General features: G+C 30.2%; 1 protein-coding gene across 2 annotated transcripts in view; it reads right to left on the reverse strand.

The window, feature by feature from the left end:
* The window catches only part of LOC121114848 (uncharacterized), a 133,563-nt gene that overhangs the window by 18,044 nt on the left and 98,274 nt on the right, over positions 1-17,245 (reverse strand). For both annotated transcript variants that reach the window (XM_071887272.1, XM_040708934.2), the window contains exon 2: positions 4,729-4,933. In XM_071887272.1, the coding sequence (XP_071743373.1) occupies positions 4,729-4,933 (205 nt within the window). The remainder of the gene's footprint in view (positions 1-4,728; positions 4,934-17,245) is intronic.

The following is a 17,245-nucleotide window of genomic DNA, read 5'->3' on the forward strand; positions in this document are numbered from 1 at the left end:
CCAGAACAAAGCCTCGAGATATTTGTTCGAGTATTTTATGAGGACAATTAAATTGCGAATATAATTGAATGTAGTATGAGAAGAAGTTTACGAGTGAAATATTAATGACAAAAGCTGAGGGAAAGAAAATTCATTATTTATATTATCAATTCCAACAAAGTGGGCCAACGAAAAAGTAAATACAATTTACATCACTAGTCTGTTTTTATTTTTATCAAATAAAAATCAACTTAACGCAAGATGGGTAGAGTTGTATATTATAATTTTTTTTTTTTTTATTATCCAAAGATGTGATCATCATTATTTAATTCTTGAAGAGATTTGTTTTAGATTCGACGTTTCCCTAGACAAAATAATCAATTGACTATTAGACCCGGACTGTGAGGTGCCCATATTTCCCTCCCATTTTAGTCATATCAGTACTTACTCAGCCACTTCATGTCCGATACATGACAAGGTACTCAGTATTATTGCCGGACCCAAAGCCGATCAACTGCATCCAAGGCAGCACAATTTCTTCCAAAAATTAATTATCACAGCTCAACACCCTTCCTTCTCTGTAAAATCAGGATTCTTTATATCTGTAACAGATGTTGCTATGATTACCAAAACTTAAATATTTTGCATGCTTTTGTCGAGTGCCTTTTTGGTTTCCTTTTTACTTGAATTTGTTTATCTTTATGGGAAGGGGAAATGTTTATACTTTAAAGGCAACAATTTTATTTGGCTTGCCTGCAAAGCAAAGAAAAAGAAGCAATGAAAATTGTGCAATAGATTTCGCTCTTTTGAGTTCCAAAGCTCTTATTACCAATGAAATAGAATGTGGAGATCCAACTTTTAGAAAAAACTAATGAGCAATAGTTTTGTCCTCTGGACCTAGATATGGTGCTTTTTTTTTGAAAATAATAAGGAAGAGTGGTGATTCCTGAGATTATGCTATTGACAATGTCAAATATAAATTGTCAGATTCAACTATGTTGCTAGTTTAATAACAATCGAGGGAAACCAATTGATTGATTATTATGTTTCGAATTGTTTCGGGCGTGATTGTTTTATGTAACTATTTGATCGTTGGAATGTTTAATTATTTTTAGGTGTAGGTCTTGGCTAGGAAGCCTAATTTTAAGCCGGATTTTATACGCTAATCAAGTACATCAATCGAGTAAATAAAGGATTAAAAATCAAACAAAGTTGTTTTTAAATAAATAGATTTTATTATTTGAATGCTACATTTAATGATATTCAATAATTGATTCTCTTGATAACCTCAGCCTCGCGGCGCTGGAAGCTTTGGTAAGCTAGGTTACCTTGTTCAGATCCAGCTTTGCCATTTTACAGGTAATTGAGTTCTGCAGAGCCAGACAAATGAAACTTGGGATAGGCCTTATGCTCGACCCCCTCCCCCCTATTGGTTCAGATCCAGGATGTATGCGGACCAAAAATCCAGCCTCCAAAAGTGAGGACATTTTTTAGCCAAGAATCCTGTACTTTTTTGGCCTTGTGGGCTGGTGCACTGTCTTTTTGGAAGGTATAATTTCTTCTTCGGGCTACTTCGAAACTGTACAATGGCAATGCTGGATCCACACGAGCTCGCCTGGGCCTGCCAAAGCTTTTGGCGTTATGTAACTGAGGTTGTCAAGAGAACCCTATCTCATTATGAATAATTCAATGTAATTAAATGTAGCTTTCAAATAATAAGAAAATTATGGTTCTAATCCATCCAGTTCGTTCTTCATAAGTATTTAAAGATTTCCCCATAAATCTCTACCACCCTGTATATCATTTTAAAAAGTTTGTCTGTATTTTTGCTGATATGTCAACGAGTCATATTAAAAAAAATATATTAAAAAAAGTTAGAAGCTGTGTAGCAAGGCTCTGCGTGTCATATTAAAAAGAAAAGAATAGGAGATTACTTACAAATCAGCTATTATTAAAGCAAAGTTAATAATGCACTTTGAGCAATGCCGGATAATAAATGCATAATTTTAACATATTAAAATTGAATTAAGGCATCGAATAATAATTAGTGATTAGAATGACTATTACAATAATTCAATAAGAAATTATGAGATATGAAATTGTAACTTTTTAGAATCTGCTTATACAAGTTACAACTTGTAAAGAAAATCTATGTTTTACTATCAAAGATCCCTACGCCCCCTCACTCACCAAATGCATAAAATTCAAACTTCACCACATATTCCATTACTAAAAATTGGTTGTTATAATTCTAATATTACAGTAAATTGTATGTATCAACAGGTAAACCTCCATTACTCGGAATGGATAATGATTTTAGGAAATGCGAGTTATGGGATATTCCGACTTATCGATATTGTTTTGTAACCACTCCATGCGTCATATTTAAGTTTACAATTTAACAATTACTCGTATCTCACTTTTGAGTCTACTTTTATAAATATGGAAATATTGGCTGTATCTTGAAAGGAGACAAAATGGAAACTAAAAAAGTTCTTCTTCTGGAAATGCTCACAAGTCAGAAAACCCCAACCGAGATTGCTGGGATCAACCAAGTGGTATTGTATGACTGTAAAAAGCGATTCCTACCCATGAAAAAGTCTGCAGAAAGTATGAGGAAGATAGTAAACGAACAGTAACAGTAAAGGTTATAACTATGTGTGTCATTAACTTCATTATTTATTTATATGGAACAACGAGAAGGTTACCTCTGAAGTCTATATCGCGCTGCTTTGGAAACACGTAGTTCCTAAGATCAAGAAGGAATATAGTCTGAGGGAGCCATTTTGAATAAAAATTTCGATACCAGTCATAATTAACTTAATTTTGTTCTCACAGTCTTTACAAACTAGCTTTTAATAAAAGTTATATAAAAAAATCTTCAATGTAAGCTTAAATAGAACGCATGGGTTATATCCTTAATCAAGTAGAATTAAATACTATGTGTGCCACAAATGGTACATTGAATGAATCTTGCAAAATAATTTCACTTTTACAAGCAGAATAGTATTTCAAAAAGTAAACTTCAGCTGAAACCCCTGTCTCTTATACATATTTTTAACCCGTTAGTACCGATGGATTATTTAAACATCAAATATCATCATGAATATTTTTTTTTGTTTTATTTTTTGCCTATTTAGTTGACTCTCATTATATCTCATTTTCCTATTTTTTTAGATATGATGATGTACTTTTAAAATTGATATTTGTAGCTTTATTAATGGGGTTTTATTAAAAAATGGATTGTCTGAAAAGTAAAGATACTTTTTTGCTATTTTTTTAAAGCCTACTTTGTTTTTGGGGTTAAATATTATTTTATCAAATTGATCTTTGTATAATTTCTGAGTAGAGTTAAGAATGAATGTTGTTGACGCAATATACAATATATGTAATATATTTCTAGAAATTGAGGTTTGTTTTTTTTAAATGAAAAAAAAATATAAGGTATGGTATTATATAATAATACAATTACTTTTTGTGGTTAAAAAACAACTATGAAAGCAAAAAATATCTACACATCGTAAATACAAATACAATCAAATATATACACACATACAATCTCTTTTAAAATGCAACAATATCAAAATATGTAATCGTTATATTCATGAGTATGAAAGGAATAAAAAAAACCTATTAATTTGGAATTTTCTCATATGTACAATACACATACAAAGGTTTATCATGTCCGATGATTTTCTTTTAAATATGAGGCTCTTGTTCATAAATAAGGAATACTTTTGAGGAGAAAAATAAATTTTAAGCTTGTCCCTCACATATATTCACAATTTTTTTTCTTTATCACTATCACAAATAGTGCAAGACTTAGTTTTTTTAGAGTATACAAGTTACACCTCTTCGAATTCCGTAAATTAAAGTCTTTTTTGAAGTTGATAAATAATTTATCGAATACCTAAATAATGTGTATGCTTTTTAAGTTGGGTTTCTACCCCATATTTATTTTTCCAATCATCAAAGGTGCAATTGAGATATAGTGTATGTATGGAGTATAAAGAGCAAAAAAGGACTAGGAACGTAGGAGGGTGGATTGATTTTTGGGTATATTAAAAAAAAATTATGAAAATCAACATACTCAGTTAAATTTAGGATATAATTGAATCTATTAAGAAAAGGAAGTTCACTACTCAGGAATTAAATAATAATGAAATTTGTTAAGGAAAATTAAATCAATTTTTCAGATTACCAATTAAAATACAAAACACAAAAAAAACGGGCCTACCACAAAAATAAACATAATTTGCATCACTATTGATAGGTCATGCAAAATTAAAAGAAGTAATAATATTAGCAGAAACCCTACATATTAGATAAATCAACAGTATACTTTCTCGTTGTAAAGAAAACATTGACCTGAAAAGTTTATCAGCATGACACACTTTTTATATGTAGCCATTCTATTTCTTCTTAGAAAATTATTTATACAGTTAGGTTTCTTATAATTTTTAAACCTCTTCTACAAACATTAACCTTTACAACGTGGAAAAATTAATTAATCATAAACTTATTATGACTGATGAGTCATCATTTAATAATTATGATCCACCAAAAGAACTTAATTGATCTTGATCAGTTAAGTATTTAATCATTATCCTCACAAAATAGTTAGTTAGATCGAAAAGTTAACTACAACATTTTTCTCCATAGATAAAACTTAAACATGTAGCTAAATATAAAAAATAATTTATGTCCAAAATGTATATACAATGTTATCAAGAGTCCAAGAGTAGTTACCTTCCATAGACACCACGATCCGCTGAAGCACGTATATTTGTTGTAAGGGCAACAAGCTCAACGCCAGAGTTTAATTTATGTATACGACCGATACTATAGCTATAACGACTTCGATCTGTTCCAGAAAAATCCGGGGATCGCCGTCCTGTTCTTGAAGATGTTGAACCGGAGGATCGACATGCATTGATGGTATTTAGCATTGAACCTGTACAAATATTAAGAAATACATTTATTTATGAATATTGATTATAATTTCGCAAATCAAAGAATAATTTAGTTAAATGATAAATGGTGTATTCCTAATTTCTAATTTGACTGAACAGTGAACATATATGTATATAAACGTTACCAACTAGTTTGCATCAACTAGCCCCAAAACAACACTTTGACTTCACATACTCATTTGAATACTTATTCGATGAACAATATTTATCTGTTAAATTAACCGTACATAATTATATTTCATTAAGTAAGAAGTGTTAAGAAATGAAGGTAATTCTTGAGTTTCACAAAAAAGTTACTGAATACGAATCAAAATATTCTGTTGTAAATTCAAAAATGTGTCATAACTCAAAATTGAGGATACTATTTAAAAACCTCTCCTAATGAGCTGTAGTTAATACAACCCAAATAGTTGGTTTTCTCACGAAAGTACGAAAGAGAGCACAGCTAGTAGAAAATTGAAGTCTACCAACCTACTAACATGCACCAACATTGATTGGTCTTGATACTTTATTTTATATCTTTGTCACTTAAAAAAATAGGATTTAAAGTACTCAAATACTTGTTGTGGGATCCAGATTAAAATATTGAAAAATCAAAATAATTTTCTTATAAATAAGCTTGTGATCTCTTAAACTCTCTTGTTGCAAAACAGATTTATAAAACAATGGTACAGCTCAAGGGTCTTATTAAAATGAAAAGCAAACCTCGTTATACACAAAATGGAGTAAACTTACGAATTTTCCTTATTTATAACTCAATGCCTAGTTTCTTTACATTCCCTGGACTAAGTCTCTAAGAAGACTACAATAGTTGGTTGCATTACATGAACTCATCAAAATCATTCAAAAACGTATCCCATATATGTATTTGCAAATATTCACCACTATAAACAAAACGAAAGAATTAGATCTTAGACCTGAGTTGATAAAAAGAGCTACGAATTTGAGAACTAAATTAGTTTCAATATATTCTCTAAATAGAGTATAAAGCCTTGGATTACTGCAACCTAGGTGGCTAAAGTAGTCTTTGCTCTTCCATTATGCATCGCGCAGATTAGTTGGAATTTTTTTAAAAGGGTTATTGAAAAAAAGAAGAAGTTATGTTTCACCTCACCTTTAATATTCGCAACAAATTAGATTTGAAATTACATTCAAATTTTAAAAAAGAGAGAAGAAAAAAACAGTCTTGCATATTTATCTTTACCCAATACTCTGTTGATTATAAAAATGGCCATAGCTTCTGTTATTATACTGAGGACCGATATCGGAGTAATTTTCTGCATACATCCTTGATATATATGTAGTAGGATTTCTACATATTTCAGTCCTTTCATAGAAGCTTGTAGCAAATCAAATAAAACATCATGACAGCTAAACTGCTCTCCTCCAAAACATTCTTCAAACCATCAGAGTTACATTGTTGATTTTTGGTTTCGGTTATCGACCGAAAACTCTTAGGATTTACAACTCTGATTATTATCCTTATCCCTACCCAGATTTTGATTTGAGCTATGTAATAGCTTAGGCTGGCTTGGAGAGTATATTAATATATATAAATATTACCATCTAAACATTTATCTTTTTTCCAATCGCAATTTATAGTCTTGTCAACTAAGTTATTAGAAAGAGTTATAAGTATTAATAGTATATATTTATTAAAAAATAGTATGCTTAATGTAATCAAGCTCATCGTAAATCCTACTTACAAACAGATCTTATAAATGCATAATATGTTTACATAATCCTTAGTTACCATAGTTTCATATTTTATTTAAGTAGTTATACATGCCGGGTTGGACCCTAACTACTGTAAAATGAATAATCGTGTATAACTATTTTATTTCTATAAATAGTTAATTAAAATTTTGATTGATCAATAGTCCACAAAATATTATTCAAAATGGTCGTCTTTTGAAAAAATGACAACCCTCAGTCTGTTAGGCAAGGTACCACTGTAAACACGGGCCACTTTATTGGGAATAGTGTCATATTCCCTAATTAGGGAGGCTTTCAGTGTACCAAAATTAATATGGGGCTTCTTGTAGACAATTTCTTCTTAAAATCGACCACATTCCAAAACTATTTGGATTCAAATCTGGACTACATAGAAGCCAAAAATTGTTGATCCAAAAGCTAGCTAAATTAGTTCCATGCAACTTTTTGATCATATTGGACGTGTGAGAGGGAGCATCATCATCATAAAAGGTAATCGTATCTTTCTTAAAGCGGGAATTCCCACATTGTTGGACCCTTTTCTCCAGGATGGGGGAAACGTACTCATTTGTTGGTAACTAAAACCCAATGGGTGCAAAGATAAGGGACACCTTACTGGGTCGGCTGATGTAACCCTATAACATTTCTGTCTCTGATTTTTGCTTCCAATATATCCTTTTTGACCAAGCCAAAACCCCTTTCTGAGGTTGAATAGAGCTTCAACAGAAAAAAACTTCAGAATCACTGAAAACAATGTTGGGAGGCGTGCTAGACTTAAGTAAATTTAGTAATTTCTTGCTTTTCATTTACTCCCTTTTCTTTTGGGAATGAAAGATAACCAAAAAATGTTTAAATCAAACTATGTTGGCAATTGATCAATAAATGATCACAAAGTTTTTTTGCAATGATGTCTCTAAATTTCTATGAGTTAGATAAGTTTTATTTGAAGTTAAATTTCATAGAGTATTTAGTATCCATCCTGCATGTATGTATTTAAAATAAATTGGGATCTTAAACATCTTCTATTTGTAAATTAATACAGTAAATACTTAGGGCATATAACATATTTTGATTGAAAAATAAAAGTAGTTTTCTAAATATAAAATAATATGAAAGTACCTTAGGAATGTTTTTCACCAATAACTATGGTTCAAAAGTTAAGCACCTGGTATGCACTTAGTAAAATGCCACTTTTAAATGGAAGCACAATACAAGTGATATAACGGATCCTTAAAAGGGGTTGCAGAACCTATATGCAGTACTTTGTGCTAATGATTCCCGGTTCTTAACCGATCATTTTCTAAATTTTAGCAGTTCTGACCCAGTTCCTCGACAAGACTGGAGATTAGATTCTTTCTTACCCAATTTCCTGGTCAAAATAGTACTTATAGTGCCCATCAGGAAGGAGTACAGTCAGACCATTCCTTCTTATTATAGGCGACTAATTGAGGCATTCTCATCTAGATCTTCACCTATGAAATAATTTGTTATTTATCTCTAATTTTTAGGAGATAAATGCTATTTTTTCCCTATGTATCCACAGTCCCCACTTTGTGTTTGATATGGTTTCCTCTTGTCTGTATTGTGTAAAGTGCCTTCTTTCTCTACGACATATTTAAAAAAATGCAAAGCGTCAAATTTTCTCCTTATTTCAAACATTAAATACTCATTTCATTTTTGAACCTGAAAAATATCGCTTTCCAACCCCAAGTTTTACTTTAAATGCTTGTTGTCCTGTAAGTCTGAAAGGAGAGCACATACTTAATAAATGATGACACAAAATTAAATGCCCCTCAGAACTTAAAACAATTACTCCTTGTCTCACAAAGTACCCCATAGCCCTTTCGGATATCCATTCAATGTTTGTTTATTTAAATCTCCAAAGAATGAAATTGACAAATTTAGAAAGTTTTCGCAGATAAGACTAGAATTTGAAAACCTACTATATGACTGACTGTCAAATTACTTTGAGCTGCTAATATTGACAGCCATAGATAGATCTTGTAGTGAGGCAACATCTAACCTTAGGGGCGAAAGGAATGGAATATCACTTTATAATATTCATCCAATATGTTATACCATATTTCATAGGATAATATATTTTTTTAATGTGACAGTTAACATAACAAGTGTGTATAAATAATATAGTACTCACTAATATTGTGATCTCTAATGAATATAATTCTCTTTTGAATATGCCTTTTTATTTTTAAATTCATCTATACTCGTCAAATTTAATAAGAAATTTTGTTGACTTTTGCCAACATTTCATTTGTAACAATTTATAAAGAAATAACGAATTTTAGAAAAAAATATATCTTCACTTTAAAATTGATTCAATATCATTTTAGATATTCCTCGAGGTTTTTAAAATTAATCTGATAATGAACTATATTTTATTAAAACGAGTGTCGGATAATATAGCCTTACTTAGTAATATACTATTTTTATAGTAACTATTAGTATACTTTACTGAATAAGTAATATAATTAGATTACTTTTTAATTGAGTAACAACTTATTTTCTATTACTTCATAAAATCTATTATAACTTAAGTTATTAATAAAAAGTCTTAATCCGATCAGAAGGCAAGGAACACAAAACTCAACGCAACTCACCGTCTGATTGTACTTGTAGGTAGTGTTGGGTCAGTCCTTAAACTTAAAAAGCTTGGTCCTGGATGACGTCACGAAACTTTATTTTTAGTCAGTTCTAGAAACGACAATCTTTGGCACCGAAAGTCTTCAGGATCAGTGTTAGGACTGATATGACCGATCCTGAGGATGTACCGGAATGAATAAATAAGGAATGACACAAGCATAAGATATATTTTCAGAATGCCAGTACTTTAAGAACTGAAGAGTCCACGTACATACTTTTCCAAAAACAATGAGTTTTTTAATCAAGAATCGAGTACAAAACTATACTTTCTAGTTTTATTCAGAGGAACCCAGGACAAAAAAATTGAAAACACATACTAATAAAGAAAATATAATAAAAATTAGTTTAGGAATATTGGATCAAATTGGAAAACCAATACATTGGTAAAATATCCAATATCTGAATCGAATCATAGCTAAAAAAAATTCTTAGAAATTTCGATATTTTCTCTCCGATATCTTTTATGGTGCATTTAGAAAAAAAGAGGGAATAGAAAATATAATGTTGTTCATTTTTTGGGACGCCAGAAAATGTTTAATACATTCTGTACTCATACTTAGATGAATGATTACATTTGTTTTGAAAAATGTGCCTCATTGGTCTTCGTTTTATTAGTTAAAAAAATCAAAGATAAGATTGATTCAGAGATACGAGTACGTCTAACCATTTATAAAATATCGTAGCAAATCTTAAGGGAGGGCTGAGAGGGAAGGAAAAGTCGTCCTATAGAAAAGTTTTTAACATATGAAATCATCATACAGATTTGACAGTAACAGCATCATTAATCAAGCTTCATCAATTATTATAAGAATAACAAGTGCATAAATTATGCCTAAATTAAGTATAATGTCAAACTATTCTCTAAAAGATACTTAAAGTTTTAATAAAGTAATTTAATTGATAAACTGATGTACTTTAATTGATAAACTGATGTAATTTAATTGATAAACTGATGTACTTTAATTGATAAACTGATGTACTTTAATTATAATATAAATGAAAATAATGTCTTCTCTATAAGGAGTTTTAAAGTTTGGATCTTTTTAAACACCGATAAAACAGACATTACCGATTTCACGTCATATATAAAGAACAGCTACATCACTTGTAGAAATACTCAAAGAATTCAATTTGAAAATTCTAAAAAAACAGAATTGATAAGGAAAAATGAATTACAGATTCGTAATCCGTTGCTCTAGTCACTTTTACTATATAAAATTAGCTCTATAAGTAACTTGAAAGATTGCTTTGTTTAATAGAAAGTTGAATGAAATATAAATCTAAATTAATTTTTTACATCGAAATTGTTGATCCTTTGAAGTTTATAATTTGATTAATATAAGTACTTTCTACATATATAATAAATCCACCGTAGATACAAATATATATCTATGTTTATTTCATTGTGCACAAACAGGATCCCGAGAGAGAAATCCTTGCATCCATTAATGTGTTTTCATATATAAAGTTACTCTTAATGTATTAATTTGATGCATATTTGAAGTTTATTGTAGAGTTTTCAAAGTTTGAAACGCTTTATTCTCAAGGCGTGGTTTTATTGTGTATTTGAGATGATCATTTATTTGTATGTAGTGGACAAAGGAATCACTGATTTTCACATGTCTTTTTACAATTAAATGTTTGTGCTGGATACAGTCAAACATGTATTAAACGACTGAAAAAACGACTTCTTAGTGCAGGTGACCTCTTAAACCATGTTTCCTATTTTGTAGCCATTCTAAATTTTAAATCTAGATATGACCCCATAGTCCAGTGACACACTTAAAACAGATGACCGATAGACAAGATTAGACAAAATTATCAAGAGCTCAAACGTTATTAAGGTTAGATTTTTGAAATTTATTAATTAGTGAAAAAAAATCTTTGTTCCTTAAAATTTAAAATGTCCACCATTAGCCAGAATGACACACTCATCAGACATTGTCATCCACTCCTGCTGAATAGAGCCCTTCAGCTCAACAGTATTTCTGTGGAGAATAGAAAAGGCCTTGGCCTCAATGCCCCTCCCCCTATATCCTATAGTCAAGCGGGTTCAGATCTGGCAAGGAAGGAGGCTACAATGTTAAGGGTCAGAAAATGGCTAAATTCCTCCTGTTCCATGGTTGGAATACCTTAGAGCTGTGGATCAGGGCAGAGTCCTGCTGCCACGCATAATTGCTATAAAGATAGTTGGTCTCAAGTCAGGGCTTTATGGTGTTCTTAACTCTTAACTACTTGGTACCAGTCTTAAGGGTCTTTTCGTAGAAGAAGAGGGAATTATCTTTCCATTCGAGGCTGCGACGCCCAATAACATGGCAGAGACAGGATGCTTGGTGACATTAAACGTGGAGAAGTCTTCAAATGCCTTCCTGATCAGTGAACCTCTTCACTTCAACAATCTTGATCACCTCAAAAACAGGAACTCCTGCTTGGAATTAAGCACTCAATGTTTCTTCGACGACATCACAAAACAAACCTTTTTTACAAAAAAAAAAATGTATGATATAAAAAAGAAAGGTGTGAATATTGCTCTTTCAAACAATGTATGCTTCATTACACTACGTTAATTTGTTTGGAATTGGAAAGTATAAATATATGGTGATTTTTTGCTAAAACAAACTGTAATATGTGTTTTGACTATTAAAATAGGCACCAAATTTGGAAACGGTGGACCATAATCAAATTTGATAAAAACAAGGATGAATATTTACAGAAACAAAAAAAAGGTCACAGTAGTATAGACACAGCTTCAGGGGGCTACGAGGTTTCTGAGGTAGATTAACCAACCTTCTTCCCCAGATTTAATTGTATTCTACTTTACTAAATAATCTATTCTAGAGAAGGAGGGGGTGGCATCTAACTCGCAACCTTGATCATTTGAAGACAAAGATCAAGGAGGAAGGGTCAAACTTGTCGGTGGACATGAAACCTTGTCAGATGCAATGCTGTTCTTAAAAGATTGAATGGTGAAACCCTTTCTCCCCGAAGTTTTTCTTTCTTTTCAAAATTGAGGAAAAAACCAACTACTAATGTATGTAGGTAGGATATTTTTGAAATTTTAATGGGTTAAGGTAAAATGAGGCTATATTGAGAGAAATACACCCAATTAAATAAACTTGTAGTTACTCAACAAGTTTTGAAGTAATATATTTTGTATGAAACCAATCGTTTCCGAGTTTTAATCCTTTTTAATCGTCGGAACACAATTGAATACCCCTGTAGCTATGAGACACATACATTACAATCAAAATTCAATACATCCTTTTTTTATGTGCAATTTAAATGCATTATGCATTTGTAGTACAAATGTATTTAAAAAATTCAATTTAAGTCTTTAAAAAAAAAAAAAAAAAAAAAAACTGTCACAAAGTTTAAAGGTGTCTAAAAGTTAAATTTTTAAACGTTGAACTTTCATATTGTGTAACTCACTAAAGCAAGTCTTCTCAAACGATTGAGCGCTTCTCATATGACAATTTACATTAAGTTCAGAAGATATACCACACCTCCGTTTTTAAGAAACCCAATTTTTTCCTCAAAATTTTCGATTTTATATATATATTATATACTTATGTTGCATAAAGGTTGCTATTTTTTAAATAAATAGACTATAACACTATATCAAATGTCTTGAAGAATAACATAACTAAGAATGAACTAGTTAAGTCAATAATTGTCTTATTTTCCCTATAATTTTGTCCCTCTTTATTTTATGTTGGGGTATAAAAATCTGCCAAACTAAGTTTTGTTGTCTATACTAGTGATTATGATATGGAAGTACGTGTAACCCTGGGGGTACTTGGAGATTTTCCAGGTGGTAGGTGAGATTTACAAAAATATACATTTCCTTATCAAAAAAAATATTTTGCACACGGTTAGTAATTATTTCTAACCGTGTGCAAAATATTAATCTTTTTTCATTGACATAGAATGGGGGGAATGTCAGTGAAAAAAGATTAAGAACCACTTATATATATTGGAGGAAAATTTCAAAAATCAATAGCAATTAACAAAAAAATTGAGTAATTAAATTAATTTCAAATATTAAGTTTTCTAATAAAAAGCAAAAATTTCTTCTTTTTTTTTGGGGGGGGGGGTGGAGGGCGGCTAATGCCCCTACAGCAGACCACTAATGTCTTGTGTAGATTCAAGTCAATTAAAATGTTCCTATACCGTGACTTTGCCGAAGTTCATATGTGGCCCGTTAACACAAAATCATGTTAATTTGATTTTTTTTTTAAATTGAGTGTAGATGACATTTTTATTCTTGGAAAAATTATTGTCAATTTTTTATCAGCAAATTATTCTTATTAACTCTTTGGAGGCGTCACAAGTTGCACTTAAAGTAACACAAATTGATCTTTACAATAAAATAATGAGAAATTGGTAGATTTTTTGGTTGAAAGAATTATATTGGAGACACTACAATTCTTTCAAATATTTTAAAGGTTATCAACTACATGTAAAATTCTTGGGTATCTTAACTCATCCCACAATTTAAATATATAGTCTATAATCTCTTCAAATATGTATATCAAATTTTGGACTTTATGTTTGTACGAGGGGGATCTGAAAAGTTACCGACAAGACATTTTTTCTGAATTTTGAAAATAATTTTTCAATATAATCTCCTTGTAACTCTGCACATTTCTCCCATGGATACCCCCATCTCTGTAGCCCGTTCAGATAGTAGTCGGCCTTTTTCTCTGTTAATAATTGTTCACGAGACATTTTTTGTTTTTGGCTAAATTATTCTGAGTTGGATTGACTTAGACACGTAAGATTTTAAGACAAAAGCCTTTTTATGTCTGTTTTTGTTTGAATCCATAGAATACAGCTCGATAATCGATTTTGTCTTTAAAAAAAAAAAAAAACCCACTTAATCATTCAAACAACTGTTATATTACAACTGTACGTCCAAAATGGCTGAAACTTTATTGAGTAACTGTCAACAGATGCAAAATGGGCGAGACAAGCTTTTATTTGCGAGTGCTGACATCTTCAGGTTGAGGTTGGAAACTTTTCAGACCACCTTTGTATAAATGAAGTAAACAAACTAATTGAAATATTTTACTTTCCTTGATTTTTGTTTAAGATTTTTCTTATATTGACGCATTACATATAGATACTTATAATAAAATATTATCACTGTTTATTTGCTTCTCAATTATTTTGGGTGTTGTTTCTAAATTACCGTTTGTATGTACATATATACAATATCGAACAATAACAAAATAAATCAGAGCAAGAAATGGGAAGGGGGGATGTTTGTGACTTACTTCAAAGTAGTACAAGGAAACCAAAAATAATCATATCATAAAAATAATAACAATAAAACAATTAAGTCGGTCGACGACCCAAAAAAATACCCACAATCCCCTTATTTTTAACTCCTAATGAATTTTTTAAAGAAGAATAATAAAAAGTATTTATTAAATAGGGGGAAGTGAAAAATGTGCCGCCGCCTATTGATTAGTAGTATGCCATTTTCCCCCTTCAAGAAACAGACAATTCATTATTATTGAAACAACAGCTACCTATGTAACCATGAACTGTCTGTCTTGTACCTGTTATACATACACATAGGTGGTCTGCATAATATTAGAAGCTTAAGCATTATTTAAAAGGGTTATAATTAGAGTTATACAATATATAACCTACGGTGATATTGTGGTAACCCTGACAATTTGAAGTATGTTTGTGATGAAAGCAGTTTAGCTGACGTGACGTTTTATAAGGTTAGCAACGAACATTTTTGATAGGAAGATAAAAAATATAATTCCCACCCCAAATTTAACATGGACTAGGTATGGTAATACCCGTATCTGGAAGTTGAATGAAAAAAAAACCTGTATAATCCCTTCAAAAACGTACGAAATCCGTCCTCCCTGAAGACATTATATTCCAAATACAGAAGGAATTATCTTCGATATGAACTCCAACCATAGAGAGCGCATCTTTGAGGCCCGTGAAGAACTACAGACAATGTTGTAAGAAAATGAGTTGAGAGACACTCATTTACTCGTATTCACTAACAACCATGATATGCCGGAGGCTATGAATGCTACTGAATTGACCGATAAGATGGCTTTGAATGATTTAAGGAGCAGAAAGTGGTATATCTAAGTAACATGCAAACCAAAGAAATTGATTGTATGAGGTATTGAACTGGTTGTCAAATGAATTGTCCAAGTCTTAAGTGGTCTTTAAAAACGAAATTAATCATTTCAATAAGAATACTAAGTGCATTTTCATATTTTTCAAACCTCATTTCATACTTATTTTATTCATTTAAGTGTTTATAAGTAACACTCATTAATTGAAAAAAAAAAAAAAAAGTATAACGATATTGTGATGAATAGTGTTGTATAGCCAATCCTGACTTGGAATTAATTTATGTTTTAATTTATTTTATGCTAATGAAAAATATTTTTTGTCATTTTCTTTTTGATATATATAAACAAAATTTCTTGCATGTTTTCTATTATAAAATACACATTTAATTCTAAAACAAAAAACTATTAATCCTCATTTTTTAGCATACTTCAGATGATAATACAAAAAATTCAAGTTTAATAGTTAATAAATTAATATATCATTCATTAGTATCTTACTTAAAAAAATTTCAAAAGTATAAACCTGTGGTTTTCAAACTTTTTTAATTGACTTACTTCCTTAGAAATATGTTTTCAGCTACATATTCCGTACTCAGTGCAAACCTGTTTATTTTTTTTTTGTAAAACTCACTTACCTCCTGGAGATTCATCACGTACCCCCATTTGAGAATCACTGGACTATAGGCAATTAAAATTATTTTTACATATTTGTATAGACCCAATAATAATTAAAGAAATGTATATAGTATAGTGGAAATGTGACAATTCTGGCTTTACATTTTCATTCTTGATTATGTTGTTTTTAAAGATATTTAATATAAAACTATTTTCTATTTATATGCCTCTGAAGATATATTTAAATTGTCAGAAATAGTACAACATAATATATAAATAATAACCTAAAAATTTAATATTATTTTAACTCCATCACATATTCAACAAATCCTTATTAAATAACAGCAGCTAATATGCTTTGCTAACAAGAGATTATGATTTAAACATTGAACGATAAACATACTATTAATTAACAAAATGATATATTATATCTTCGGAATACATGGTGTAACAATATTATTACACATTTAAATAAATAGTTACTATTAAAAAATTGACTATCAAGTTATTTTAAGATTTGTATAAACATAAAATGGCTTCAACAAATCGTGAAAAATACAATTTTCTTCTTTTTGAAAGTGTTTGTCACTTAAGCAAAACTCAACTGGCCATGTGTGTTTTATGGTAGAAGGTGGTTTTTAAATCATGAACTAAAAAAGAACCTACTGTGAAAAAAATTGGTAAATTTTCAGTTATCAATATCCTAGATATATACCAAACATCTTCAATCCCAATGTCTTGCAAAAAAATTGGCAAATCAGAAATATTATTTAATAAAAAATATAAAAGTTTTAAGAATTTTTTAATCTAGAAGTTATTAGGTTACCAAGAAAATATTAATTTATTTATGGATTATTTTCAAACTTTATTTGACATTTCGTCTTGTAAATGTAGAAATTTTTCCTCATTTCCATTAAAAAATTCCTGCTGTGGAACAAAACTTCATATCTGATCAAAGAAATGAAAGAAAAATATTTATTGGTGTCCTCGACAGGAAAGCAACAGTTGCCCAATAAGAAAAATAAATTAGGGAATAAATAAAAGAACAATTAACTTCCAATGCATTCAAGAAACTCCTTTGAATTGAGTAATCAAATCCTCATTATGCATTTTCTACCATAAGTAATAGTATCGACATAGATTTTTTACCACCAAAAACGACTCTTGAGTGGATAATACTAGAAGAAAAAG

The sequence above is a fragment of the Lepeophtheirus salmonis genome, chromosome 3 (genome assembly GCF_016086655.4).
Source record: "Lepeophtheirus salmonis chromosome 3, UVic_Lsal_1.4, whole genome shotgun sequence".
Taxonomy (NCBI): domain Eukaryota; kingdom Metazoa; phylum Arthropoda; class Copepoda; order Siphonostomatoida; family Caligidae; genus Lepeophtheirus; species Lepeophtheirus salmonis.